The 26,669-nt window shown below is 46.9% G+C and overlaps 1 protein-coding gene across 1 annotated transcript in view; it reads left to right on the top strand.

Annotated features, from left to right (window-relative positions):
- LOC147724965 (E3 ubiquitin-protein ligase TRIM39-like) overlaps window positions 1-26,669 on the top strand; it is a 163,763-nt gene that overhangs the window by 126,580 nt on the left and 10,514 nt on the right. The window contains exon 4 of the mRNA XM_086918142.1: window positions 1,861-1,910. Coding sequence (XP_086774268.1) covers window positions 1,861-1,910 — 50 coding nt within the window. The remainder of the gene's footprint in view (window positions 1-1,860; window positions 1,911-26,669) is intronic.

Genomic DNA, 26,669 nt, shown 5'->3' with positions numbered 1-26,669 from the left:
AAAACAAGCACTGGTCTGAGAAGAACCCTCGAGTTGTGAGCATGTATTGGCAACATTATCGGAACATACAAGCCTTGCAGTTCACGTGCTGTGTTAGAATGTGTGTGGGGGGGTATTATTTAACTCTCTCACTCAGTGTCACAGCGCCCAGAGGCGTTGGTAGCTCACTCGGTGCAGACCCTGAGACAGCGCACCCTCACAAGTACCTTCAGAGATGGGTAGTGTAGAACCTCACAGTTCAAAAGGCACTTAAACCATGCTCCTAAACAAGCAATGTCCTGAGCAAATGGTGGGGGCCTGAAGCAGTGGAGTGGGAGAGGTGAAGGGGGAGTCACGGGGAGATTAAGGGACAGAAGGCAAGCAGATGACAGGGGCACGGCCTGGCGCCGTAAAGTGCAGGCGGGGGGGGGGGGCGGGAGCAGAGCCTTTGAAGAGCCAGAGTCACGGCCGTGAATAAGTGAAGTGAATAATTAGGGGAGGAGAACTGGCAGGCTGATAGGCAGAAGGCTCAGGCAAGCTCGTGCACGAGGCGTGCACTTCCCAAAATCCTCTTTTGGGGAGAGCCCTTGGATTAGCTGCATTAGGGCTCTTTTTCCTATTCCTGCGGAATAGGAAAGGGGCGAGCCCTAAAAATGAAACATTTGTGTTTCACTTTTTAAGGGCAGGCAGTGGTCTCTAGGACCACTGCCTGCCCTGTCCCCTGAGGACCTCTTCCCATTTGCAAATGCATTACCACCTACTTTTAGTAGGTGGTAATTGTGAGTGTTTTGCGACTTTAATTGCAAAATATTAGTACATTGTTTTGAGACTCGCCATTTGGAGGGGAACACCCCTTCCAAATAGCGAGTCGGAAAACTATTTAGCGAGTCTCACAAAAATTGGCTATGTACATGGCCCAATATGTTTTTTCATGTGCAAACGGTTTCGCAAACCCGTTTTCTCATGCAAAAACGGGTCGTACATCTGGCCCTTAGAGAGTCTAAGGTGCATGGATCCAGAGATTCACGTGTAGGATTTCAGGCATCCTGAGGTGGAGGAGCGCAATGGTTCGAAGATGCAGGACATTTAGTCATTCCAGTTTGGAGGCTTTCACAGGCAGGGTGAAGTATTTCGAGATACTTATAGTCAGTACTACTGAGATTTTTATGTGCGGGAGAGGGAGAAAACAAGAAAAAGACAGAAAGAGAGTGTGACAGACAGACAGAGGCAAGAGACAGGAGATCGTGAGAGTGAGTAGAAGATTGGAAGGCAATATATACAGAGCGAAAGAGGGAGTGAGAGGGATAGAGTGTGTGTGATTATTCACATCTGCCTGTGAGATCCCAAGAACTTGAGAGAAAGAGACAAACAAAGCAGGAGTGTTTGCGAGAAAGAGAGCGAGAGAGAGAGAGAGAGAGAGAGAGTAAGTGTATTTGTGTGTGTGTGTGTGTGTGTGTGCCTATCTGTTATTCAGTTACAAACAAGCAAAGAGGGACAGAGAGCGATACAGATGCTGAGATAGAGATAGAAAAAGAGTGCGAGAGAGAGAGAGAGAGAGAGAGAGAGAGAGAGAGAGAGAGAGACTTGTGTTATCATGTGCTAATCACTGCAAGGTTCTGAGCAGAGGGTTGTTCACAGTGGAAGGGATGGAGTGTGGCTCTTTTTATGCCCTAGACCTCCTTTTTGTTGTGTGTGTGTGTGTGTGCGCGTGTGTGTGCATGTGTGTGTGTGTGTGTGTGTGTGTGTGTACCAAGTGCTATCCTGCAGGCGCTCCTGTGATCACAGTACTCTATTTCTATTAGGGTGTTTGTGCTATTCCATTTAATATCCTGTTGATTCTGAGTTTTCTGTGACACTAAAATGATTTGTGTGTCGCTTCAGGTGTAAGAAGGTGACGTTTCTGGGTCCAGAACAGATCAAGAAACATAAAGGTAAGTGGACTTGAGCCAACAGGCCCCTTCCATCCCCTCCCCCTCAGATCTGTGATAAGACCCCTTTCAAGAACGGATCCTCTGGCCCCGGCCCAGAACAGGAGCCATGAAAATGACTAACTATTCAAAGGGGGTCCCTTCAGGGGGGAAACTCGATCCTGGGGCCTGTATAAGCTGCTGTTAGTCTTTTTGCTGGGAGGGAGACGCAGCAAAGTGTGAATAAAAGCAGACCTGCCCTACTACATGCACTTGCAGTGTAATCTCTAGTGCAGTGCATTGTTTAGTGCAGTGTGATGTCTAATGCTCTTTCTAGTGGGAGTTTTGTACTGGGTGCACGGTATGCAGTCTGGTGCAGTGTGCTATCTAAGACAGTCTAGTACTATGTTTGCTTTTAATGCATACTGATACTGTGGGCTCTGTAGTGGGTTTTGGCATAGGTGCAAGCTTCCCTCACTCTGAATATGTTAAGGAGACGCAGAAGTGCACGTGTCTTTCGTTCAGAAAAGGTCTAACACAGAAAGAAGTGCAAGTTTTCCACACTCAGACCAGGTATACATACATGGAAGTGCAAGCTTCCTTCTCTTAGAACAGGCCCTCCATTTGAAAAAGTGATGGCAACTTCCCTTACTGTGCACATGCCCATGAGATGCAGACGCACACGCTTCTGTTACTCAAAATAGGTCTAAACACACAGAAGTCCAAGCATTCGTTCCTCAGAGCGTGTCTAAGGCATGAGGGGTGGTTGATTCCCCCACTCGGAATAGGTGGCATAGCAGACATACAGGCTTCCTACTCTCAGAACAGGTTTCACACACAAACAGAAGTGCAAGCTTCCCTTAGTCAGAACACTGATCCACAGGTGCAACCTTTCCTGTGTCGGAACATGTCCTGCATTCGCTCAGAATGCCATTACCTTTCCCATGTATGACATCTTTGTTTTTGTCGGTGTTTTACTCACACTAAAAACACACACATACACGCTTACCGGGGAACATCCTTTTCAACGCAACTTTTACGACGCATGCCTTTACATCGCAAGTTTTACAACGCATGTCATTACAACGCATTGCGCTGGGGGGCGCTCTAGGATAGGGAATAGATTTAATTTACTATCCAACACCTTCCCTACTATCCACGGGGACTGGAGTTGGAATAGTAAATTAAACTATTCACTATCCAGCACCCCTCAACACTATGCGTTGTAAAAGCATGTGTTGTAATGTCATACAACCACGCTTACCTCTCCGATTTAAAAACATCCAAAATAAGTTTCACACAAAGTTCCTCGATGTCAATTGCTCCGTCTGGCGATATCACGGCGTCATGAACAACAATTCCAACAGTTCTGGCTGGTAGGGGGTAGCGGGCCAGCTATGGTATCGGGAGAACCCTCAAACAGTACCTGTGAGAAGTGCTGGGTGATGGGGCCCTTGAAGTCACTCACGTTGCAGGTCGAGCTCCTCTCTGATGGAATCAGGAGCACTGGCATCGGCCGGCATTGGGTCCTGCGGTGTGAAATGCAGCGGTGTGTCATGCGGTACCCCCAGTTCGCGGTGCGAGCAGCGGCGCGGTGGCGGCATCAGATAGCATTGTTGGTAAGACCAGGGTCGCAGTGTGAGATGAAGGGGGTGCTCGCCATGGTGCTAGCAGGTCACTGAGCCAGCAACGGCGTCGTCATTGCTGAAGCCCTGTCATCGGCTGACGAGCGGGAGTCGATGGTGCTGGCATTGGTGGGCCAAGGCGGTGGTGCAGGATGAGGGTGGTGTGTCGTGTGACTTACGAGTGGTGCCCTTGAACCACGGTGCAAGCAGCAGCATCGATTTTGGCATGGAGCGGCAGTGTCAGGGAGGCCGAGGCATCCTTATGAAGCAAGGCGGTGCGGAGTGAGGTACCCACAGGTCGCGGTGCGAGCAGAGGCTCGGTGGCGGCATCAACAGGCGGCGTGGTGAGGCCAAGGTGGTGGTGCTGCATTGCGGCGGTGCTCTCTGCAGTGCCAGAGCTGTGGAGTGAAGTGAGGCGATGCAGGGTGTGGTGCCCACAGGTCGCGATGCAAGCAGCGGCTCAGTGGCGGCATCAACAGGCGTTGTCGGTGAGACCAAGGTTGCGGTGTGGCGGTACCCTCTGCGGTGCCTTCAGGACACTGTGTTGGCAGCAACGTCGTAGATATTGTCAGTTGGGTTTTCCTCTGTCACAACACAAAACACAAAGTCCCCAGTGCTGTGGGCAGAAGAGCTTGAAGTATTTGCTGTTTCTGAGACTTCGTGAACAGGGGGCAAGCTCTACCTCAAGCCCTTAGAATGACTCACAATTCAGGTTGCAGAAAGTCCAATCCAGGCCTTTCACTGCCCAGTCAGAAGCAGCCACTGCAGGCCAGCCCACCAAAGCACTCAGCAAAGCAGTCCTTCCTTTTCGCAGTGTCTCCGGCTCTTCTTCTTGGCAGTCTTCTTGATCCAGTTGAGTTCGAAAGTTCGATAGTCCCTTGCAGTAGTAGCAGCACATCTCAGAAGACAACAAATCCATGTCTTCCCATATCTAGACGACTGGCTGCTATAGATCAAGTCATTTAATCAGTGTGTTCAACACACTCATCAAACCATTCAAACATTACACACCCTGGGGTTCACGATCAACTACACCAAGTCGCATCTCCAACCCTCTATTATACACCAATATAATAAACACCTCTACAGCTCTAGCATATCATAGTCCAGCCAGGATAGCGAGCATTCAAGCCTTAGTCACAAAATTTCAAGCCCAACACTCTCTCCCAGCCAGAGTGTTCATGCAACTCATAGGCATGATGACATCTTGCATTTTTATTGTACCATATGCAAGACTTCAACTACATCCATTACAGGAATGTCTAGCACATCAGTGGAATCAAGCTCAAGGACAACTTACAGATCTGGTGTTGGTGGACAGCCACACACATCGCTCTCTGCAGTGGTGGAACACCAAAAACTTGTCCCGTTCCTTGAACCTCTTTCACAGATAGTACTTACAACAGACGCATTACTCACAGGATGGAGAGCCCATCTACTAGGACATACAACTCAGCAAAGATTAACCACTCAACAAAGAGTGTTCCACATCAATCACCTAGAGCTACTAGCAATATTCCTAGCACTAAAATCTTTCCAACTACATGTACAAAACAAAGCTGTCTTGATCCGGACGGACAACATGACAGCCATGTACAAAATACAGAAACAAGGGGGCACACATTCTCTGCAACTGTCTCAGCTTGCACAGAATATTTGGAGATGGGCCATTCCTCAAAAAATATATCTACTAGCCGAACACCTTCCAGGAGTTCACAATCAGATTGCAGATCTGTTAAATCGACAGACACAACAGATTCACGAATGGGAGCTACATCCACAAGTTCTTCTACCATTTTTCCAAAAGTGGGGCAAACCAGACATAGATCTGTTCGCCACACACGACAAGGCAAAATGCCCAACTTTCGCCGCCAGGTTTCCACACCCGTTGTCCAAGTGCAATGTGATATGGATGATCTGGTTGGGCAGATTTGCATACGCTTTTCCGCCACTCCCACTAATCCCACTAGTGGTACACAAGCTCCGACAACAGTCTCTCAAACTAATGTTAGTAGCTCCCACATGGGCACGCCAACCGTGGTTCACAACGCTGCTAGAACTCCCACTAGTTCCACACCAAAGACGGTGCATGCCCCCATCCCTGTTAACGTAGAACCATGGAGAAATCATACATCCAGATCCAAGTCAACTGAATCTGGCGATCTGGCTCCTGAAGTGTTAGAGGTTGGTTACCTTAACCTGCCGCCAGAGTGTATGAACATCAATAAAGACGCCAGATGACCCACTACTAGAGCTTGCTATGCTGCAAAATGGAAAAGTTTTGCCATTTACTGCACCAATAATCATATTGACCCACTGGATGCTTCCATCCAGAATATCATTTGTGATCTACTGCGCTTACAAAGATGTAATCTAGCATTCTCATCTATAAGTTTACATCTTTCAGGACTTGCTGCATACTTACAAAACAGACATTTGTCACTATTTAGAGTCCCTGCAATTAAAGAATTTATGGAAGGATTAAAAAAAATCATTCCTCCTAGGTTACCACCCTCTCCAGTGCGGAACCTAAATATTGTTCTTACCAGGCTCATGGGGCCCCTCTTTGAACCTTTACACAAATGTGAACTACAGTTCCTCACATGAAACACAGCTTTCCTAGTTGCCATTACCTCTCTTAGATGAGTAAGTGAGATTCAAGTTTTCACTATACAGGAACCATTTTTACAATTATATCGTAACAAAGTGGTCCTCAAACAAATCCAAAATTCCTTCCTAACGTCATCACTCCATTTCATCTTAATCAATCAGTGGAGTTTTTTCAAAACCCAGACTCTGTAGCAGAAAGAGCTCTACACACCCCGAACATGAAAAGAGCCCTTCTTTATTACATTAACACAGCTAAATCCTTTCGCAAAACAAAACAAGTGTTTGTACTTTTCTCTCCACCACATAATGGCAACCCTATCTCTAAAGCTGGTATTGTAAGGTGGATTGTAAAATGTATCCAAATATGCTATCAAAAAGCAAAATGCACATTAACAATTCCTCCTAGAGCGCACTTTACACGCAAGCTAGGAGCCTCTATGGCTTTCTTAGGGAACATTCCCCTAGAAGACATCTGTAAAGCAGCAACATGGTCTACAACATACACCTTCACTAAACACTATTGTGTTGATGTGCAAGCCAAGCAGCAAGACGCTGTAGGCCAAGCTGTCCTCAAAACTCTTTTTCAAACTACTGCAACAGATACAGGCGACCACCGCTAGGGGAGACACTGCTGTATAGTCGATGGTAAGTGTGAGATCTACAGCTCTTATGCCTTGATCGGAAAATGCTACTTACCAGTATGCATCTGTTCTTAGCATGTAGAGCTGCAGATTCTCACCCGCCTCCCCATGTATCTGTTCCAGTTCTATCTTACTTAGATATACACACATGGACATCTTTTTTCTTTCTACAAACTCCCATCATTTCCCATCATGGCGAAAAACAATCTAAGGATGGAGTCGATGCCCATGCGCACTATCATCCAAGGCAGGAGTAACCTATCTCGTGACTACAAAGACTTCTTCCAAGACAAAAACAACATGCAATCATCCGAGCCCAACACCAGATGGCGATCTAATGCTAAGTGTGAGAATCTGCAGCTCTACATGCCAAGAACAGATGCATACTGGTAAGTAGCAATGTCCTTCCTGACCTACCTAGACTATCTGGAGCCATTCAGGCTTCCCAGCCTTCTGTCATCCAAAACCCAGACAGGCAATCCACATTCCAGCAGAGGCACATGGGATGACTGAGCAAAATAATACCCACTTTCTAAAAGTGGTCTTTACGAACTCAGAATGGAAAAAGCACATTCGCTAAAAGCTGCATCTTTAGATTCTGAGTTCAGGCATACCAAACTTCATCTCCTTGTACCTTTTTCTGAGCTACGTACGTGGGTGGCACAATCTATGCTGCAGGCCCAGGAGTAACATTTGAATCACCGCACCCTGCACCCGTAGTGCACTTTACTAGGGACTGACATGTAAATCAAATATCCAATCGTGAAAACATCAATCCATACACATTTTACCACAGGAGCACCTGCACTTTACCATGGATCAGCAGTGTGAAAAGCGTGCAGAAACGATACACCAGCAAAAACCGGGAGGTCAGAATGCAAAAACTCAGGGAAAACACTCCAACAGATGCCAAGTCTAACACATGTCCCCTCCCGCTGAAAGTAAGGAGAACTACCTACTCGCTTGGGAATTCTCTTCGCTAAGGTGGAAGAACCTGGACAGGCCATCCACGTTGGCGTGTTCTGTCCCAGGGCAGTGTTCCACCGTAAAGTCCATTCCCCTGTAGGGAGATGGACCACCTAAGTAGTTTTGGATTCTCCCCCCTCATCTGACTATCTGAGGTGACTGTGGTTGGTCTGAACCCAGAAGTGAGTCCCAAACAGGTACGGTCTCAGATTCTTCAGCACCCAGACCACAGTGAACGCCTCCCTTTCTATGCCACTCCACCTCTGTTCCCTGGGGAGTAGTCTCTGGCTAAGCAAGACTACTGGTTGGTCTAGGTCCTCTTCTTTCAGTTGTGAGAGCACCGCTCTCACTCCATTCTCTGACACGTCGGTCTGCACGACAAATTCCTAGGAGAAGTCGGGGCCCTTGAGCACGGGCCGTGCACATAACGGCCTTCAGGGCATCAAATGCCTTCTGGCAGGACTCAGTCCAGATCACCTTTTTTTGCTGAGTCTTGGAAGTCAGCTCGGTTAAGGCGGCAACAATGGTGCCATATCCCTTAGCAAGTAACCAGTAGTACCCGGTGAGTCCTAAGAAGGCTCTCACCTCTGTCTGGGTCTTGGGGTGCTCCCAAGGCAGAATGGTGTCCATCTTGGGCTGTAGGGGTGATACCTGGCAGCTACCTACCTGGTGTCCTGAGTACACTTCCGAACCCTGCCTGATCTCGCACTTGCTGGCCTTAATCGTGAGGCCTGCCTTCTGCAGCACCTTCAACACTTCCCGAGGTGCTGCAGGTGTTTGTGCCAACTGGAAATGAACACGGCAACGTCTTCCAGATATGTGGTGCTGGATTCCTCCAGCCCAGCCAACACCTGGTTGGCCAACCTCTGAAAGGTGGCAGGGGAATTCTTTAACCAAAAGGGCATCACATGGAACTTGTAATGTCCATCTGGGGTTGAGAAAGCGGACCTCTCCTTGGCCCCCTCGGTCAGAGCAATATGCCAATACCCTGATGTTAAAGCAAACGTACTAAGGAATTTGACAGCTCCCAACCGATTGATGAGCTCATCAGCTTGTGGAAGGTGGTGAGCGTCAGTCCGAGTGATAGCATTGAGCCCCCGGTAGGCCACACAGAATCGCAGTTCCAGCATGGCACCAGGTGCCGTGGCCGTCGGGACCACGGGGCTGGCCCACGGACTGCTAGACGACTCAAGCAACCCTAATGCCAACATCTTCGAGACCTCCTCTTTGATGCTGGCCTTGTCCCAGTCAGCCAACTAGTAAACCTTATGTTTCACAGGAGGGCTGTCACCGGTGTCCACGTCATGGGTACACCAGTGAGTAACTCCTGGGGTCAGGGAAAACAGTGGAGCAAACTGCCCCAGCAACTGGTGACACTCAGTTGCTCTGCATTTAGGGTCCGGGAGAGGATCACACCATCCACTGACCCATCCCCCTTTTGGGCAGACAGGAGGTCCGGGTGAGGCTCACTCTCCGCTTCCTCCCATCGTCCATCGCCAAGAGCATGCTCACTTTGGACCGCTCGAAGTGGAGCTTGAGGCGGTTCATGTGGAGAACCCATAAAGGGTTCCGGGGAGCCTTCAAATCCACCAGCTAGGTGACAGCACTTTTGTGCTCCACCACCTCAAATGGCCCAGTCCACTTGTCCTGCAAGGCACAAGTTTCCACTGGGGGCCATGGCCCACACTTTTTGTCCAGGTTGGAACTCGACCAGAGTGGCATTCTGGTCATACCACTTCTTCATTTCCTACTGGCTAGCCTTGAGGTTTGCCTGAGCGAGTTTCCTGAAGCGGGCAGTTTAGTTCCGGAAGGCCAGCATGTAGCTAAACACATCCTGAGGTGTCTTCCTGGGAGCGCCCTCCCAGCCTTCCTTCATCAAGCTTAGAGGTCCTCGCACCGGGTCACCGTACAGAAGCTCAAACGGACTGAACCCGAGAGACTTCTGGAGACCTCCCGGTAGGCAAAGGGAAGGCACGGTAAGAGGACGTCCCACTTGAGAGTCATGGGTTGGTGAGACCCTTGATCATGCCCTTCAAGGTCTAGTTGAACCTTTCTACCAGACCGTTACCTTGGGGGTGGTAAGGGGTGGTGAACTTGTAAGTGACACCACACTCCTCCACAAGGATGTCATATACTTCGATATGAAATTGTTCCCCCTGTCAAACACCACCTCTCTGGGAAACCCCACAAGGGAAAAGATCCCCATTAACGCCCGGCCCACAACTGGCACCGTTTTTGTCCTGAGCGGGATTGCCTCCGGGTACAGGGTGGCATGATCCACCAAGACCAGGATGTACCTGTTGCCCATCGCCATCTTGGTATTCAGTGGCCCCACAATGTCCATCCCTACACTTTCAAAGGGTGTCCCCACAAAGGGGAACGGTCGTGGGAACGGTCAGAGAGGAGCTTTGACCTTCTTCCCACTCTTACCACTTGCCTGGTAAGTTTGGCAAGACCGGCAATGCACATTCCACTGCCTTGGCATTTGGGAGAAGAAGAAGTGGGTGACTAGCCTGTCAAAGGTCTTGTCCTGCCCTAAATGTCCTGCCAAAGGCACGTCGTGAGCCAGACCCAGTGAGAATGTCCAGAAGCGCTGGGAATTCACCACACATGGGCTGACCCAGGTTCCTCAATCTTAGGCCCAGCAGATCCAATGTGATCCGGACTGATCACCAGTTGCCTGGGCTGTGGCCTGCCACCGCAGACCCTTCAGAGAAGGGCACTCTTTTTACTCCCTGTAGAATTCTTTCCTGGTGGGAGCCCCTTCTTACTGCCAATGGGTCAGCTCAGAGATATCCCCCAGTTCGGCTACCTATTCCCCTGTAGGCACCAGGGCGTCCCCCTCAAGGTCCACCTCCTCCCGGGCTGTGGGAACTTCGGGGCCTGTTTTCCAGCACCCTATGCCCTTTCTCTTAGCAGGGACCTAGGACACTGTTTCATGCTCCGGGTCCCTCTGATCACCCTCTCTGGCCGCCATGGACCGAGTGGACACGAATGGCCATTCTGGCAACTCAAGCATCTCCAAGTGAGACCTGAACTCAACATCCTTCCACAAGGACTGCTCCAGGCCATTACCGAGCAGACAATCGACAGGCATCGAAGGGCTCAAAACCACCCTCAAGTGACATAAGACCCTCCCCCCCACTCGAAGGGAACCTGCGCCACCAGACATTGGCGCTCTGAACTGTCAACTGCAATTACTTGGTGGAATGCCCCGGGGACTACTTGCTCCTCAGAGACCAGGTGACACCGGACTGAGGTCACACTAGCTCCAGTATCCCTGAGAGCCTCTACCCTTCTTCCATTGATGGTCACCCAGTTACTGGTTTCCTGGGACCATCTCACTTTCCCCTAGTGAAACGAGGATCATTTCTACGGTGTCCCCACCCTCCTGTGGGTACTCCTCCTCCTCCCCAAGTGCTACACGAGCCAACACCTTGAACTGCACACAGGTGGGTGGCTTTGCTCCCTTTGAGCACCAGGGGTCCCCCTTCATGTGCCCCACCTGGTCACATGTAAAACAGTTAGGGGGGGCTGGTCTCAGCAGGCTTTCCTTTTGAGACACCTTGCTTCTTATTTCTGGGGTATGGGGACCTTTACCCTGGGTGTTAGTTTGGGGCCCTTTAGAGAACTCCTGTGATTTACCCTTGTCCCCCCCACCTGTGTGCTGGGGACCCTGCACACCTTTGGCTGAGTCTCCCCCAAACGCTTTCTTGTGGACCCTGGTACTCACCCAGCGGCCTGCCTCCATAGCATGCTTCCTAGGGTCAGTCAGCTTACTATCAAATAGGTGCTGGCGTAAATCGGCAAAACATAGACTGGACAGGTGTTCCCATGCAATAAAATTGTGTAGCCCCTGGAAATCTGTCACATTACTGCCCTTTGCCGAGCCATCCAACGATCGGCAAAACACATCCACATATTCCAACCACGTGTTGGCATTGGACTGCTTACTGGCCCTAAACTGGTCCCTGTACTTTTCAGGAGTAAGACCATACTTAGTGAGGAGGGCATCCTTCATGTCTAGATAGTGAGGTGATACCCCTTACCCAAAGCTATTAAGGTATCCCTCGCTTCTTCGGAGAAGAGAGGCCACAATCCTGCTCCCCAATTCTCTTCAGGGACCCCATTCAGATGGATTGCTGCCTCGTACCCCTAGAACCACCTTTGTATGTCATCCCCCTTCTTGAACTCCTTGCCTACATTCTTGGGTATGTGCAAGATTCTGTATGCCTGCCTTGACGAGTTACTGCCACCATCTGAGCTTTTTCTTTTCTCTCGATCCAGCACATTCATTCTGATTTCATAATCTAATACCATTCTCTTTTCTTCCATGGCTAATCTAATCTTTTCTAGTTCTGCGGCTACCTTCCTTGGTTTCCGTCTGTCCTCCAGCTACTCTGGGTACAGGCCCCTGCTGCCTGGCCGGGAGGTTTTCCCCCTCCCAACAGCAACTCCACTCTAGGACTAGGCTCCTCTGCCTCTCCACTAAGATCACCAGATTGCTCAGTTGCATCTCTGGCTGCTTCCCAGGCCCTCAGCGCCTTTTGTAGCTCGTCTTTCCTAGTGAGGCCTCTGACTTGGACTTTTAGTTTTTTGCAAATGGATTTCAATTCTCTAACAGTGTAGAGCTCCAACCTATCCTCCTCAAAGGCAATTTCCATGGATGCAATGGATGAGGCTATTGATTCCGGCACGACGAAGTAGAAAGTTCACCTGGCAAGATCACAAAAATCGGCCAAAAAGAAAACGGGCTACTATGTGGTACGTAGTGACCTGCGATACGGTAGTAATGCACACGAATCACTGTAAGTCAAGTGCAAATGCAAGTAGTATCCTCACCGCTGACAATCAATGTTAGAAGTGGAATTTCCGGTAGGCTAGGGCAAGGGCCGAAGCCAGTCAAAAACCTCCACTCTAATCAGGATAAGGAAGATATACTCCTAAAATAACCCATGCTCACCCCCTTGGTAGCTTGACACAAACAGCTACGCTTATCTTAGAGGCAATGTGTAAAGCGACTGCACCTAGCCAACAGTAACACAGTGTATGCACTACAAAAGGACACCACACCAGTTTAGAAAAATAGCCAATATTTTTATATACGGTAAGACAAGACCAAATACGACAAAAATCCACAAAACTATATTTAAAAATCTACAGTTATCAAAATAAGTTTCACACAGAGTTCCTCCATGTCAATAGCCTAGAACTAGGTGCTGTCTAGTACAGTGCATTTTTTAGTGCAGTGTGCTGTCTTATATAGTGTTAGTTCTAGTGCAGTGTATTGTGTACACTTTGGGCTGCCTATTTCAGTAGCAAACTCTTGCAGTGTGCTAATTGGTGCAGTGCACTGTCTGGTACATTGCACTATTTTACGATTTGGATGAATGCTGTGTGTGGTCTAGTATAGTATGCTTAATGGTGCAGTGTGCATCTAGGACTGTGTGCTTTCTACTGCACTGTAATGTCAAGTGCAGCATACCATCTAGTGCAGTGTGCTGCATATCATTGTCTGTTGTCTAGAGCTGAGTGCAGCTTTGAACAGTGTTCCCTCCACTAAATTATACAATGATATGCTTTGTGTTGTATTGTACAGTGTGCTTTCTTTATCGTTATGATATATTGTGCAGCTTAAGATCAAGTACAGTGGTCTTTTGTGATGTGCTGTGTAGAGTTGTGCACCATCTAATAGAATGTGCTGTCTAGTGCAGTGTTCATAGAGCTGTATACTATCTTGTACCATGTATTAATAAGTACCATTGAGTGCAAAGAGTGGCCTAGAGCAGTGTGTAGTTTAGTCCTGTGAGTATCTATCACGGTGTTTAGTATAGTGGGCTCTCAAGTACAGCGTTCTGCCTAGGACAGTGAGGAGTACTCTAGCTCAGTGTACTTTCTGTAATGCACTCTGCACTACTGCGAGCTGTTTAGTGTAGTCTACCATCTAGGACAGTGGGTGCTGTAAAGCAGTGTACTCTCTGCAGTGTACTCTGCAGTATATTGTGCTGTCTGGTGTAGTGGTCCATCTAGGACAGTGTCCTCTTTGCACAGTGGACATCTAGGACAGTGAGTGCTGTAGCAGGGTTTAGTACAGCTGGCTCTCTAGCAAAGTCTTTGGTTTAGTACAGTGGCTTCTCAAGCACACTGCACTCTGTACATTTTACACTGTACTGTGAAGGAAGTTACCCGTTTAGTGCCACCCGGGTCACTAATGACCACCTCTCAGTCTTCTGTACCAAATGAAGAGTCGGTCAGACATTGGAGAATATGAACCAATAACGGTTTATTCATATACACTGAGAGTGGAGCCACGTCCAGTCACTAGGAGTACTACAGAGAGGACTGACTTCAACAGATACATTATGTAAATTTCACAATTGGGCAAAGGCACATCCACTGTGGAATTTTCCAGGCAGCTGCAGCTGAACAGCAAAATACAGAACAAAAACGGTTTCAACACTCATATCTTGAATAGGAGACATAGTCCAAGGACATTCTATCCGGAGCCTGCCACCAGATATGGGGGAGAGGGCCTCTGCCTGGAGTGAAAGGTATGCGCTAATGAAAAACAGTGTATTCACTGCTAAAACAGAACCTAAGAGGAGAAACAAAACTCAGAGGGCCTTTCTCGGAATTGAGCACAAACAGTTTTGAACAACTTAAAATGGCGCCTGGAAAGAAAATGGTTAGCGAAAGCTAACTAAACAATAACATTACATGAGCATTTTCAGGTCTAATTTAACAGACCCATGAGCTAAAGACATTTTCTATATGAATATAAAAGGAAAACAACAAAATGCATTTCATTGGAATCTCATCATAACAGCAGACATCTGTGGAAAGGCAATAGAACAGAATACCAAAATTCTGAAACACAGAAAGGAACCTAGGAATGTTCCTTATCAGTATCAGGAAGGGAAACAGCGAGGAGAGAAGAATCCTCAAAGATCCCTTCATGAATTGAATTTCTCTAGCTGTATGGCTGCAGCAGCCACTTGGATGGACAATAATTGCCTCCGCTTAAATGGAGACAAGACAGAGGTGTTGGTGGTGGGGAACAAAACATCGATATGGTCCCAAGCATGGTGGCCCACGGCCCTGGGTGAACTCCCCTGCCCTGTAGAAAAGGTCAAAAACTTAGGGGTCATGCTTGACTCGGACCTTTCGGGCAAATCCCAAGTCAGCAAAATAACAGGCAAGTGCTTTGGCACGTTAAAAACCCTGCGTAAAATCATTGACCTTATCCCCATTGGAGCCAGAAAAACCATTGTACACGCTCTCATAACACCCCATTTAGATTACGGAAACGTTCTTCTATTAGGCCTTAACCAGAATAGTCTACACCAGCTACAATGCATTCAAAATGCTGCTGCTCGCATGGTGCTGGGTCTTCCCAGAAGAACCTCTTCCAAAGCTGCTCTTTCTAAATTGCACTGGCTTCCCGTTGGGGAAAGAATCAGATTTGAAAGCCTCTGCTACGCTCATCGGATTGCCCACAACAAAGGACCTATCTACCTCAGAAGTCTCTTGACCATCCATCGACCGATCAGAGACTTAAGATCATCTGGTATGATGCAATTCAAACTACCCCGCATCTCCAGAGCGAAAATGGGGGGTAGATCCTTTCGCTACCTAGCAGTGAAACATTGGAATGCCCTCCCAGTACATCTGCAGATGGAGCCCTCTGAAACTCTATTCAGAGCCAAATTGAAAACTCACCTCTTCCCGCAATAAATTCATGTCATGATTTCCTTTCCGGCTCCTCCCCTCTGAAAGTTTTTGTTAGTAGTAAGCGCGGGGATACACAGTTTTGTGCAGCCATGCGCTTTACAAGTGTCTTATTATTATTATTATTATTATGAATATTGATAAGATTGTCAATATCCTCCTGGAGAATCATTGTGGCATTTGTAACATGGGCTTAATTTCTGTTTGGGCGTGAACATAGAGGCACAATAGGAACAGCAAAGAGGGAGACCTGGGATGAGAACCCAACAAAGCACCAGCACCACTACAAACTAAATCAGTCGTTCAAAGATCCAATCCCAGCCTCCAAAAAAGGACCAACTCCAGTTCCCCCTTCCCATGCCTTTGACATTCTCAATGATGTCTAGAATATGTTGTGTTATGTTTTTCTCCATATTTTATATCCCCATAACATACTGATCATCAATTAAAGCACAAACACCACCAGACTTGGCCAATAAGAAGTCTACAGCATATCTAGTCTGTTCGGAGTACACCCGCTATCTCTCAAAGCTGCTACTGTGGTATTGGATAAAATTAGTAATTTACACCAAAAATATTCTGTGGTTCACTCCTCTCGGGCCACAGCCATACCACCCAAGGAAAATATCAAAGACAGGATTATCCAAACGTGATACAATTGTTATAGCTATTCACTTCAATGTATGTGACTCCTTCGCAAAATTACTTTGTGAGATTTCTCTTTACCCATCTCTTTTTCAGCTGAATGTCCTTACACAGAACTCCCAAAGGCAACACCATCCCAAGAGCCACATCCTCAGTATCATTATAGACATTAGTGTAGGTCTGATTAGACAGGAAACAAAACCCAGGGTGTGCATACATCGGTCCTTCATAATCAACTGCAGAATATCTGGAATACATTCCGAATGTACTGGGGTCTGATTTGTGCTCTAGTGAGAATGTCAATATTGTTCCAGAACAGTTGATATACAGAGAAGTGTCAGTAAAATTCCCTATAGATCAACAAGCAGGGTAATAGCTAGCTGTTTGCGGTACGGTCATCTCTTTATAATGCCAGCCTATAAGTGTTATATTCTGCTCTTCCATATCAAAGTTGCCACAATATGTACTATTTTCACACCCAGGGCAATCCTCCCCGTGTATTTTTTCTGTAATAAAAACATGGTCCGGATAACAAAGGCCAAACATACCCTTGACCTCTACAAAGTCTGGTGGCTTGGTGTACGTGTAGTTAACAAGCGACAAAGGATATGCTGTCCCATTCCCAAAAAATCTCCTTTGTGCAGACACAAACACATTATTCGTGGTAGCTCTTCTACCTCTTCCCAAAGATGCATGTCCACTCAGGTCAAGTGACTGAGCATCATGTACATCCTCCAAAAACCACAACACCCGCCATACTGCTATTACCACCATCACTAGAACAGTGATACCTATTATTTTACTGCGGACAGGCCGATTCATACGACATGGACTTGGAATAATCTGTTGTTCCTCCTCATCAACTAGTCTACCGAAAGGATGCATAATGTAATCAAACAAGGAGCTCTAAACAATAGAACTTAAGGGTTCCCAGTGTCCACCAGAGCCTCGCTGGTAGAGGCTCCTATTGTCCATCAATTAGTTGGCATTCTAGAGCACCGGCGCTGGAGCTTGCTCTGTCCTAAGCTCTTTTAACTTATCCCACGCTAATGAAGATGGTATAAAAGGAACAAACCTGGGTACCTGTTCACACTCACTGTCGCCAATGCCCTCTTTGACCCAATGGCAACGGTAAAGGAATCCTCCGACAGTGGGTGGCATGCACCCAGTTCTTCCGGCCAGCAACCTTTACAGCCATCCGTGTCACCAACAGAACCTGCTCAGGACCCTTCCAGCACGGCTCCAAACGTTTCTTCGACTGGAAGTTCCTGATGAGGACAAAATCTACAGGCTGGATATCGTGGCCGGGTCCCTCTGGTACAGGAGGTAGGGTCTTCCGCACCTGTTGGTGAATAGAACGTAAAGTTTTGGTTACCTGGCCAAGATAATCAAGCAGCACTCGATATTCAATGTCAAAGTATTTACGAGGATGTGGGATGCCCCAGACATTACCCTTGTGACTGCACACAACCTTATCAGGTGGAAATCATGTTCTAGAATGAGCTGTTGTTCTAGTGGACAGAAGGGCTAATGGTAGGGCATCAAGCCATTTCAATCCTGTAGTTTCCCGAATTTTTTGCCAATTTCTGTTTGAGAGTACTTCTCAACTAAAACTGCTGACTGTGGATGATTGGCAGCATGAAATTTCTTATTTACATGCCTCCCTTCGCAAATCAATTGAATCACTTTTGCATTAAAATGACTTCGGTTGTCACTCCAGATAACTCGAGGGAAGCCAAAATGATGAAAGAACTCCTTAAGGAGCACCTTTGCACTTGTAATGGCCTTATTGTCTTTAGTGGGATAAGCCTCAACCCATTTGCTAAACGCACAAACAACCACTAAAACATATTTAACATTATTGCATCTTTCCAATTCAATATAATCCATCTGGAGGACTTCAAAAGGAAAAGTAGGTGGTGAGAAATTACCAGGTGGTGTAGGGGTATCCTTCCCTGGAATATGCATCATACAGACCATACAATATTTCACCAAATGCATAGTTCTTTTGAAGATATTATCATTATCCCACACCGGGGCTAACAATTTACAAATACCTTTTGCACTAGTATGAGCTGGACCATGTGCCATTGTAACCTTGGGAAGAACATACGCATCAGGCAGCATCCATTTCTGTTGCCCTGATTTATCAATCTAACACCATTCCTCATTCAACTGTGCTGTACTCTCCTGCCATCTCACTAATTCCTCTATTGTGGCTTATCTTTGAATCTCCTTCACTATTTCAAGAGTATTTTTAAACAAGCAACCTCGGGAACCCACCTAGCTGGACCTGCAACAAACATTTTCTTCATCTTACTTCGAGCAGTGTCCTTAGCTACCTGATCTGCAAATGCATTCCCTCGGTAATACATTTAATTATTGCCAATTTATTGGGAAGCGTTAAAACAGACAAAAGTCGCAATATAAGGTGGCCCTGCTGAATATTGGTGCCATGAGAAGTAAGAAACCCTCTCTCTGCCCAGAGTCACCCAAAATGATGCGCGACCCCAAATGCGTACTGGCTGTCACTGTAAATATTGACACCCAGTACTTCACTCAATTCGCAAGCTCAAATTAAGGCAGCAAGCTCAGCAGCCTGAGCTGATTAATAGAGAACCAGTGATGTTTCTACCACCGTACGACATGTACTGATAGCATAAGCTGCAGGAGTGGTGCCATCTGGTAATTTAAAACAAGACCCATCGACATATGTAATGTAAATGTAAATGTATAGGCATTTATATAGCGCACTACTTACCCGGAGGGTCCCAAGGCGCTTCAACCGCTGCGAAACCCTTCCTGGCTTCCCTGAGAGATGGTCCCTTAATGGGTATCTCCAGGGTGAGAAAAAAAAAAAAAATGAGATTAACAAGGACCCCCTGGGTAGTGAAGATTAGTAGACTCCTAGGGCAGGGTAGCAACAGGTGCGAAAAAATTCCTAGGACATCTAGGTGTGTGAGTGGACAATTAGGTCAGACCAGTTATCAAGAGGGAATAATTGAAAAAAGGGTTGTCAAGATTATATAAAAAGTATATTTTTATTCAATATGTTTAAAAATCATATTAGGAATGACCAGAAGGCCAAACAATATGATGGATATAAAATTTTCTCTTGTCACAGTTACATACAATTACAATGAAAAATTAACATCTGTCAGGATTCACCGAGTAGCCACGGTAGTTTCCCCAAGACTGTGGGTTAGCTCCCTGCCTTGGCCCCGCTCTGCACGAGCTAATGTGTGGTTTCCTTGTCCCCCCGGCGGACTGAGAAATCCCAGAGGTAATCCGAGTCAATGAACTAATGAACTGCTAAGACTGTATATAGTTTCCCTCCCTAAGATGGCCGCTCAATGTTCCATTTACTGCATCCAATCGATGCGCCCTCTAGTGGACTTCGGGAAGACGCGCGCTCCTAACTGCGCACTTCAACGAAGATTCCGTTCTAGAAGCTTGTTCTTGTCGCTGCTCCGCGTCAACTATTCATGACGGGAGATTAACAGCAATTATCAAAGACCTTCTAAGTACCATAGTATCAGAGTTTTCAGAGACTTTCATGAGAGAAATCTTGTCGTGCGCTCTCATTACTCAGAGAGGCACCTTGGTCAAGCGAAGTTCTCCGTCGCAGTTCCAGAGCTGTGACAGCTGTCACAGCTATCCTGCGGTTCGTCAGAAGAAGACGAGTGTCAACGAGGATTCGACCTGACAAGACGTAGTTGAGTATTCAGCCTGAAGAGAAACTTGAACTCTACAAGTAAGGTGTTTCATCATCTCGTCAAGTCAACCAATATCCAAACTGTATTGCTTCACTCGCATTTCCCCGCAGTCGTTCCCCCGTGCGTCTCTCCTTGCCTTTCCTCCCCTTGTACCTACCCTTTTCCTTTTTGCGTGCTTCATGGAATTTGTGAACTTTAGCCTGCACCTCTAACCCGAAGATATCTCAGCACAGAACCCCAAGACAAAGTCTGACGAAGAACTTCACAGGTACAATTTGGGTTCATAGAGAGAGCGTGGGTCTGGGGCGAGCTATTCTGAGGAGAGATACTAATGTTCGTATATGTCTTCCCTGTAGGAAGTTCAGTCAGATAACATTCCAAAATATAGAAGAGAGGCAAATACCTGGGCAGGAACTGGTAGGACAAGTTTCGTTTATCATTTATGAATAGTCAGCACAGTGTGAGAAGGTTTGTGGTATATTCTCTCTCTCTCCCCCTTCTGTGTATTAGGCACCTTTCGAAATGGCGGCAAGATGAATAGCAGTCGCTGGAAGTAGGGTGCCAGTCAAAGTACAGGTATTCTCTTCTCTGTCCACTTCCCCTTTCCCTGCTGCTGGTGGTCTTGCTCTTGTAGCGAGGGTACCGGTGGAGGGGTGATCGGGACATTCGTCAGAACTGCCTCTGCGAAGCGTTGGAGCACCTGGATTCCTGATAGTTTGAAGTGCCCACGTATTTTACCTTCGCCCGGGCAGTATGACTGAGGGAATGGACTTGAAGGAATTAGGCGCTATTCTAATAGGGATTCAGAGAGATTTGGGAGCCGTCAGAGATGAAAATCAAAGTTTAAGGTCAGAGTTAGTGGCTTCCCGTCAGGAGGCTAGGTTGTTAGCACAAAAGGTAGATGGGTTAGCTATGGGGAATCCCGTACAGAGTCCTGCGGTACCCACCACTAGTGGTGCTGCAGTGGATCCAAAATCTGTAGCTCAGGTAATTCATTCGGTATCTCCGTTGATCCCGTTGGCAACTCCTGAAAGGTTTTCGGGAGATCCTCAAAAGGCTCAATATTTTTTGACCCAGTGTTCCCTTCATTTCATGTGCCGACCCACCTTGTTTCCAGACGCCCAATCTCGAGTAGCATTTATCCTGTCATATTTAAGTGGAGATGCTGCCAATTGGGCCATGCCTTTAGTTAGTGAGGATGATCCTTTGCTTAGTGACTTCACTAAATTCAAGGCTGAGTTTCTTAGAATTTTTGATCGGAGAAGGATATCTCAGGCCACCGATAACGAATTATTGGAACTGCGTCAAGGATCCAAAGATTTAATTACTTACCTCACACAGTTTAATAAATTGATCTTAGAGACTAACTGGCCAGAAGAGAAGAGAGCTGCCTTGTTTTATCGTGGTTTAAGAGATGAAATCAAAGACACCCTGGCTCAAATTCCCAATCGACCCACCGAGTTGCCAGCGTTGGTAGATTTGGTTTTGGAATTGGATTTTCGGAACTCGGAACGCAAAGGTGAGAAGAAAAAAGATTGGAAGATAAATTTCCCGCGCTTTGACCGAGCGAAGAGCGAAAAAGGACCCGGAGGAAATTCAGAGGCGGAACCCATGCAAATAGGGACTGTTCGAGGCCCTTTGAGCAACGAAGAAAAAGAACTACGGAGACAAAAGAAGTTATGTTTGTATTGTGGTACTGCCGGCCATTTTGTGAAGGATTGTTTGAAGCGTCCGAAGACTCCGTTTAAGGGAAACGAGACGAGCCGCCAGTAGACGGGGTCGCTCTGGTGGTGACAGAAGATAAAACGACTCCAAAGTCTCATTTGGTTTTGAATACGCTGCAGACCATGACTCCTCATGTCATCCTTCATGTAACCATGCGATTCCGTGAACACCAGATTGGTGGAGTGGCCATTATGCTCGATTCTGGGGCCACTGGAAACTTTTGTGATATCCGCTATGCTAAACAGATGGGAATTAAGGCCATCGCAAAGGAACATCCCGAGCCAGTACGTGCGGTAGACGGGACTAATTTGACCTCCGGACCCATTACTAGTCACACTGAAGAATTGGAAATTACTCAAGGAGAGGGGCATCGGGAGGTGTTGCAGTTCAATTTGATCGATGCTCCCCAATTTCAATTGATCCTGGGACTGCCCTGGTTAACCCTCCACAACCCGACTATAGATTGGGAAAACCGGACAGTCAGTCTGCATTCGGAGTTTTGCCTGTCCCACTGTTACGGAGCCAAGAATACGGAAAAAGAGCCTACGCCGTCCATGCTATTGTCATTCGGCGGACAGTCTATTGGAGCAATTGTGACTGAAGAGATTCCTCCTGAGTATCGAGATCTCAAGACGGTGTTCAGTGAACAGGAAGCTGAAGTATTGCCCCCCCATCGTGCTTATGATTGCACCATCGACTTGGAACCGGGAGCTGCTCTTCCTTGTAGCCGAATCTATGCATTGACTGAAGCCGAAAATGTGCATTTAAAAGAATACCTGGATCGATATCTTGCGAATGGATTTATCCGGCCCTCTCAGTCCCCAGTTTCCTCACCTCTGTTCTTCATACCGAAGAAGCAAGAAGGTAGTCTCAGAACTTGCATAGACTATCGTGCCTTGAATCAGGTCACCATTAAAAATAGATACCCGTTGCCGTTGATTTCAGTTCTACTGGATCAGATTAAGGAAGCACAAATCTTCACCAAACTGGATTTACGAGGAGCTTATCACTTGGTTCGAATGAAGGAAGGGCATGAGTGGAAGACCGCCTTTCGAACCAAGTTTGGTCTTTTCGAGTATTGTGTTATGCCATTCGGCCTTTGTAACGCTCCAGCAGTATTTCAACACTTTATCAACGACATTATGAGCGATCTTATGGATAAGATTGCCATCGTCTATCTGGATGATATCTTGATTTACTCGCAGAATCCCCAGGAACACACCCAGCATGTACGTTTGGTCCTGGAACGATTGCAAGCAAACCAGCTATTTGTTAAATTGGAAAAGTGTGTTTTTCATGTGTCTCAAGTGGAGTTTTTGGGATTCGTTATTTCGCCTCAAGGAGTGACCATGGACCCAAGAAAGGTACAAGCAGTGGAAGATTGGCCAGCTCCCAAGAATGTGAAAGAAATTCAAAGGTTTCTGGGGTTTGCCAATTTCTATCGGCGATTTATTCAATGATTTTCACAATTGATTACTCCCATCACAGTTTTCTTGAAGAAAGGAGTAAAATTTGAATGGACCGATGAGTCAAACTCCGCTTTCCTGAATTTGAAGAAACAATTCACCTCTGCCCCTATCTTACTGCATGCGGATCCTGCTGAACCGTTTTACGTGGAAGCTGATGCTTCAGATCAGGCCATCGGAGGAGTTCTCTCTCAACGCCATCCAAAGACCGGGCAGTTGCATCCTGTGGCGTACCGCTCCAGAAAATTGAACTCTGCTGAAATAAATTATACCATCACAGAGAAAGAGCTATTGGCAGTAAAGGATGCTTTTGAGGACTGGAGACACTATCTGTTGGGAGCACGTCACACAGTCACCGTCTATTCTGATCACAAGAACCTGCAATTTTTGAAGACGGCTAAGACCTTGACTCCTCGTCAGTTGCGTTGGTCCCTTTACTTCGCGGACTTCGACTTCGTGATTACATATCGACCTGGCCCCAAGAATGGGAAAGCGGATGCGCTGTCTCGACTTCAAACCGAAGAATCTGAGCATACCGTAGAAGTGAAACCAATCATCCCAGAAACCAAGATCGTGGGGACGCTTACGTTGGACAATTTCAAAGAAGAGGTCCGTAAGAGTTTAACCTCAGAAGAAATTCAACAGTGGGTGTTACTCGGAGAAGAGCGTCAGTGTCGACAACAGTTACCATATGTCAAGGAAGCCTTATATCTTCCAACCCTCGAGCTTCAGGAAAAAGCTTTGCGAAATTGTCATGACCATCCTCTTGCGGGTCACAAAGGAATTGCCAAGACTCAAGAATTAGTGCAACGTTATTTTTGGTGGCCTGGAATGTCCGATCAGATCAAAAAGTATGTTCAGTCTTGCGAATCTTGTGCTCGGAGTAAACCCACTAGACAGGCTCCCCAAGGGTTGCTTCAGCCTTTGCCCACTCCCCCTTCCCCGTGGCATACGATTTCCTTAGACCTCATCGTAGACTTACCTTTGAGCAAGGGATTTGATACCATCCTGGTGGTGGTAGATACATTCACGAAAATGAGTCATTTCATCCCTTTGTCAGGAATTCCCACGGCTGTCCAATTAGCCAGAGTATTCAGCGAAAATATTGTCAAAATCCATGGTGTCCCTAAGATAGTGGTCTCAGACCGAGGTCCCCAATTTATTTCCCACTTCTGGAAGGCCTTCCTAAAGGGGATGGGGATAGAGGGTAGATTGTCCACTAGCTACCACCCAGAGTCCGATGGGCAGACAGAGAGGACCAATCAAGAATTAGAACAGTACTTGAGGCTATTCTTGTTGGATCAAGGTGGGGAATGGTCCGAAAAGTTGTGGATGGCCGAGTTTGCCTGCAATAATGCGAAGAGTGCATCTACTGGTTACTCTCCGTTTTATTTGAACTTTGGTAGACATCCAAACTTTATGGTGCTACAAGAGGAGTTAGACGTCCCTGCAGCCAAGAGGGCCCTTTTAGACTTGAGTTCTTTGCATAAATCAGCTGAAAAGAATCTAGAGAAAGCTAAGGCGTCCTATAAAAGGTTTGCAGATTCACATAGGAAAAAACCCCCACAGTACCAAGCAGGAGATCAGGTGTGGTTGTCCACTAAAAATTTACATTTGAGAGGTAACAGAAAATTTCAGCCTAGATTTGTGGGTCCTTATTCTATTGAGAAGGTGTTAGGACCAGTTACAGTAAAACTGAAACTCCCAGCCAAGATAGGTGTACACCCAGTTTTTCATGTATCCTTGCTGAAAAAGGTCCAATTGCCTATACGGCTTACCAAACCTCCAGATCCACTTACAGTCCAAGGGCATCCAGAATATGAGGTTAAGGACATTTTAGATTCCAAGTATGTAAAAGGGAATTTGAAGTATTTAGTGGATTGGAAAGGGTTTGGCCCCGAAGAAAGGTCTTGGGAACCGGTCAGCAACATTCACGCCCCACAACTGTTGAAACGCTTTCATTCCAGATTTCCACACAAACCAAGACCGATAAATCGGTCCTCGGGAGGGGGTACTGTCAGGATTCACCGAGTAGCCACGGTAGTTTCCCCAAGACTGTGGGTTAGCTCCCTGCCTTGGCCCCGCTCTGCACGAGCTAATGTGTGGTTTCCTTGTCCCCCCGGCGGACTGAGAAATCCCAGAGGTAATCCGAGTCAATGAACTAATGAACTGCTAAGACTGTATATAGTTTCCCTCCCTAAGATGGCCGCTCAATGTTCCATTTACTGCATCCAATCGATGCGCCCTCTAGTGGACTTCGGGAAGACGCGCGCTCCTAACTGCGCACTTCAACGAAGATTCCGTTCTAGAAGCTTGTTCTTGTCGCTGCTCCGCGTCAACTATTCATGACGGGAGATTAACAGCAATTATCAAAGACCTTCTAAGTACCATAGTATCAGAGTTTTCAGAGACTTTCATGAGAGAAATCTTGTCGTGCGCTCTCATTACTCAGAGAGGCACCTTGGTCAAGCGAAGTTCTCCGTCGCAGTTCCAGAGCTGTGACAGCTGTCACAGCTATCCTGCGGTTCGTCAGAAGAAGACGAGTGTCAACGAGGATTCGACCTGACAAGACGTAGTTGAGTATTCAGCCTGAAGAGAAACTTGAACTCTACAAGTAAGGTGTTTCATCATCTCGTCAAGTCAACCAATATCCAAACTGTATTGCTTCACTCGCATTTCCCCGCAGTCGTTCCCCCGTGCGTCTCTCCTTGCCTTTCCTCCCCTTGTACCTACCCTTTTCCTTTTTGCGTGCTTCATGGAATTTGTGAACTTTAGCCTGCACCTCTAACCCGAAGATATCTCAGCACAGAACCCCAAGACAAAGTCTGACGAAGAACTTCACAGGTACAATTTGGGTTCATAGAGAGAGCGTGGGTCTGGGGCGAGCTATTCTGAGGAGAGATACTAATGTTCGTATATGTCTTCCCTGTAGGAAGTTCAGTCAGATAACATTCCAAAATATAGAAGAGAGGCAAAAACCTGGGCAGGAACTGGTAGGACAAGTTTCGTTTATCATTTATGAATAGTCAGCACAGTGTGAGAAGGTTTGTGGTATATTCTCTCTCTCTCCCCCTTCTGTGTATTAGGCACCTTTCGAAATGGCGGCAAGATGAATAGCAGTCGCTGGAAGTAGGGTGCCAGTCAAAGTACAGGTATTCTCTTCTCTGTCCACTTCCCCTTTCCCTGCTGCTGGTGGTCTTGCTCTTGTAGCGAGGGTACCGGTGGAGGGGTGATCGGGACATTCGTCAGAACTGCCTCTGCGAAGCGTTGGAGCACCTGGATTCCTGATAACATCAAACTCATACTGTACAAAGTAAAAAAATATATATATAGACAAGGGCATATGGATAATCACAGAATTAATGAAACAAGCTTAAAAACTCGACGCGCGTTTCGGCAGTGGACCGCCTTCTTCAGGAGACACAATTTAATTCAAAAATGGAAGCTCTATCCATGCAGCAAAAGACACTGAGGGGGAAATCTTCATGCAGTAGTTATGGATGCAAGTATACTTAGAAGATGAAGGAGATCCTGAGGTTTTTGAAGCAGCACAAGTGAGTAATGTTGATGAAGATTATTCTTGGCATAAACAATGATGGCCGTGATGTAGATGTCCCATATCAATATATAAGACACATGAACTCAGTGTGGAGCAATATGG

The sequence above is a fragment of the Lissotriton vulgaris genome, chromosome 4_1 (assembly GCF_964263255.1).
Source record: "Lissotriton vulgaris chromosome 4_1, aLisVul1.2, whole genome shotgun sequence".
In the NCBI taxonomy this organism is placed as follows: domain Eukaryota; kingdom Metazoa; phylum Chordata; class Amphibia; order Caudata; family Salamandridae; genus Lissotriton; species Lissotriton vulgaris.
Note: the sequence above shows the minus strand (reverse complement) of the source record. Positions and strands in the feature narration are given on the sequence as shown.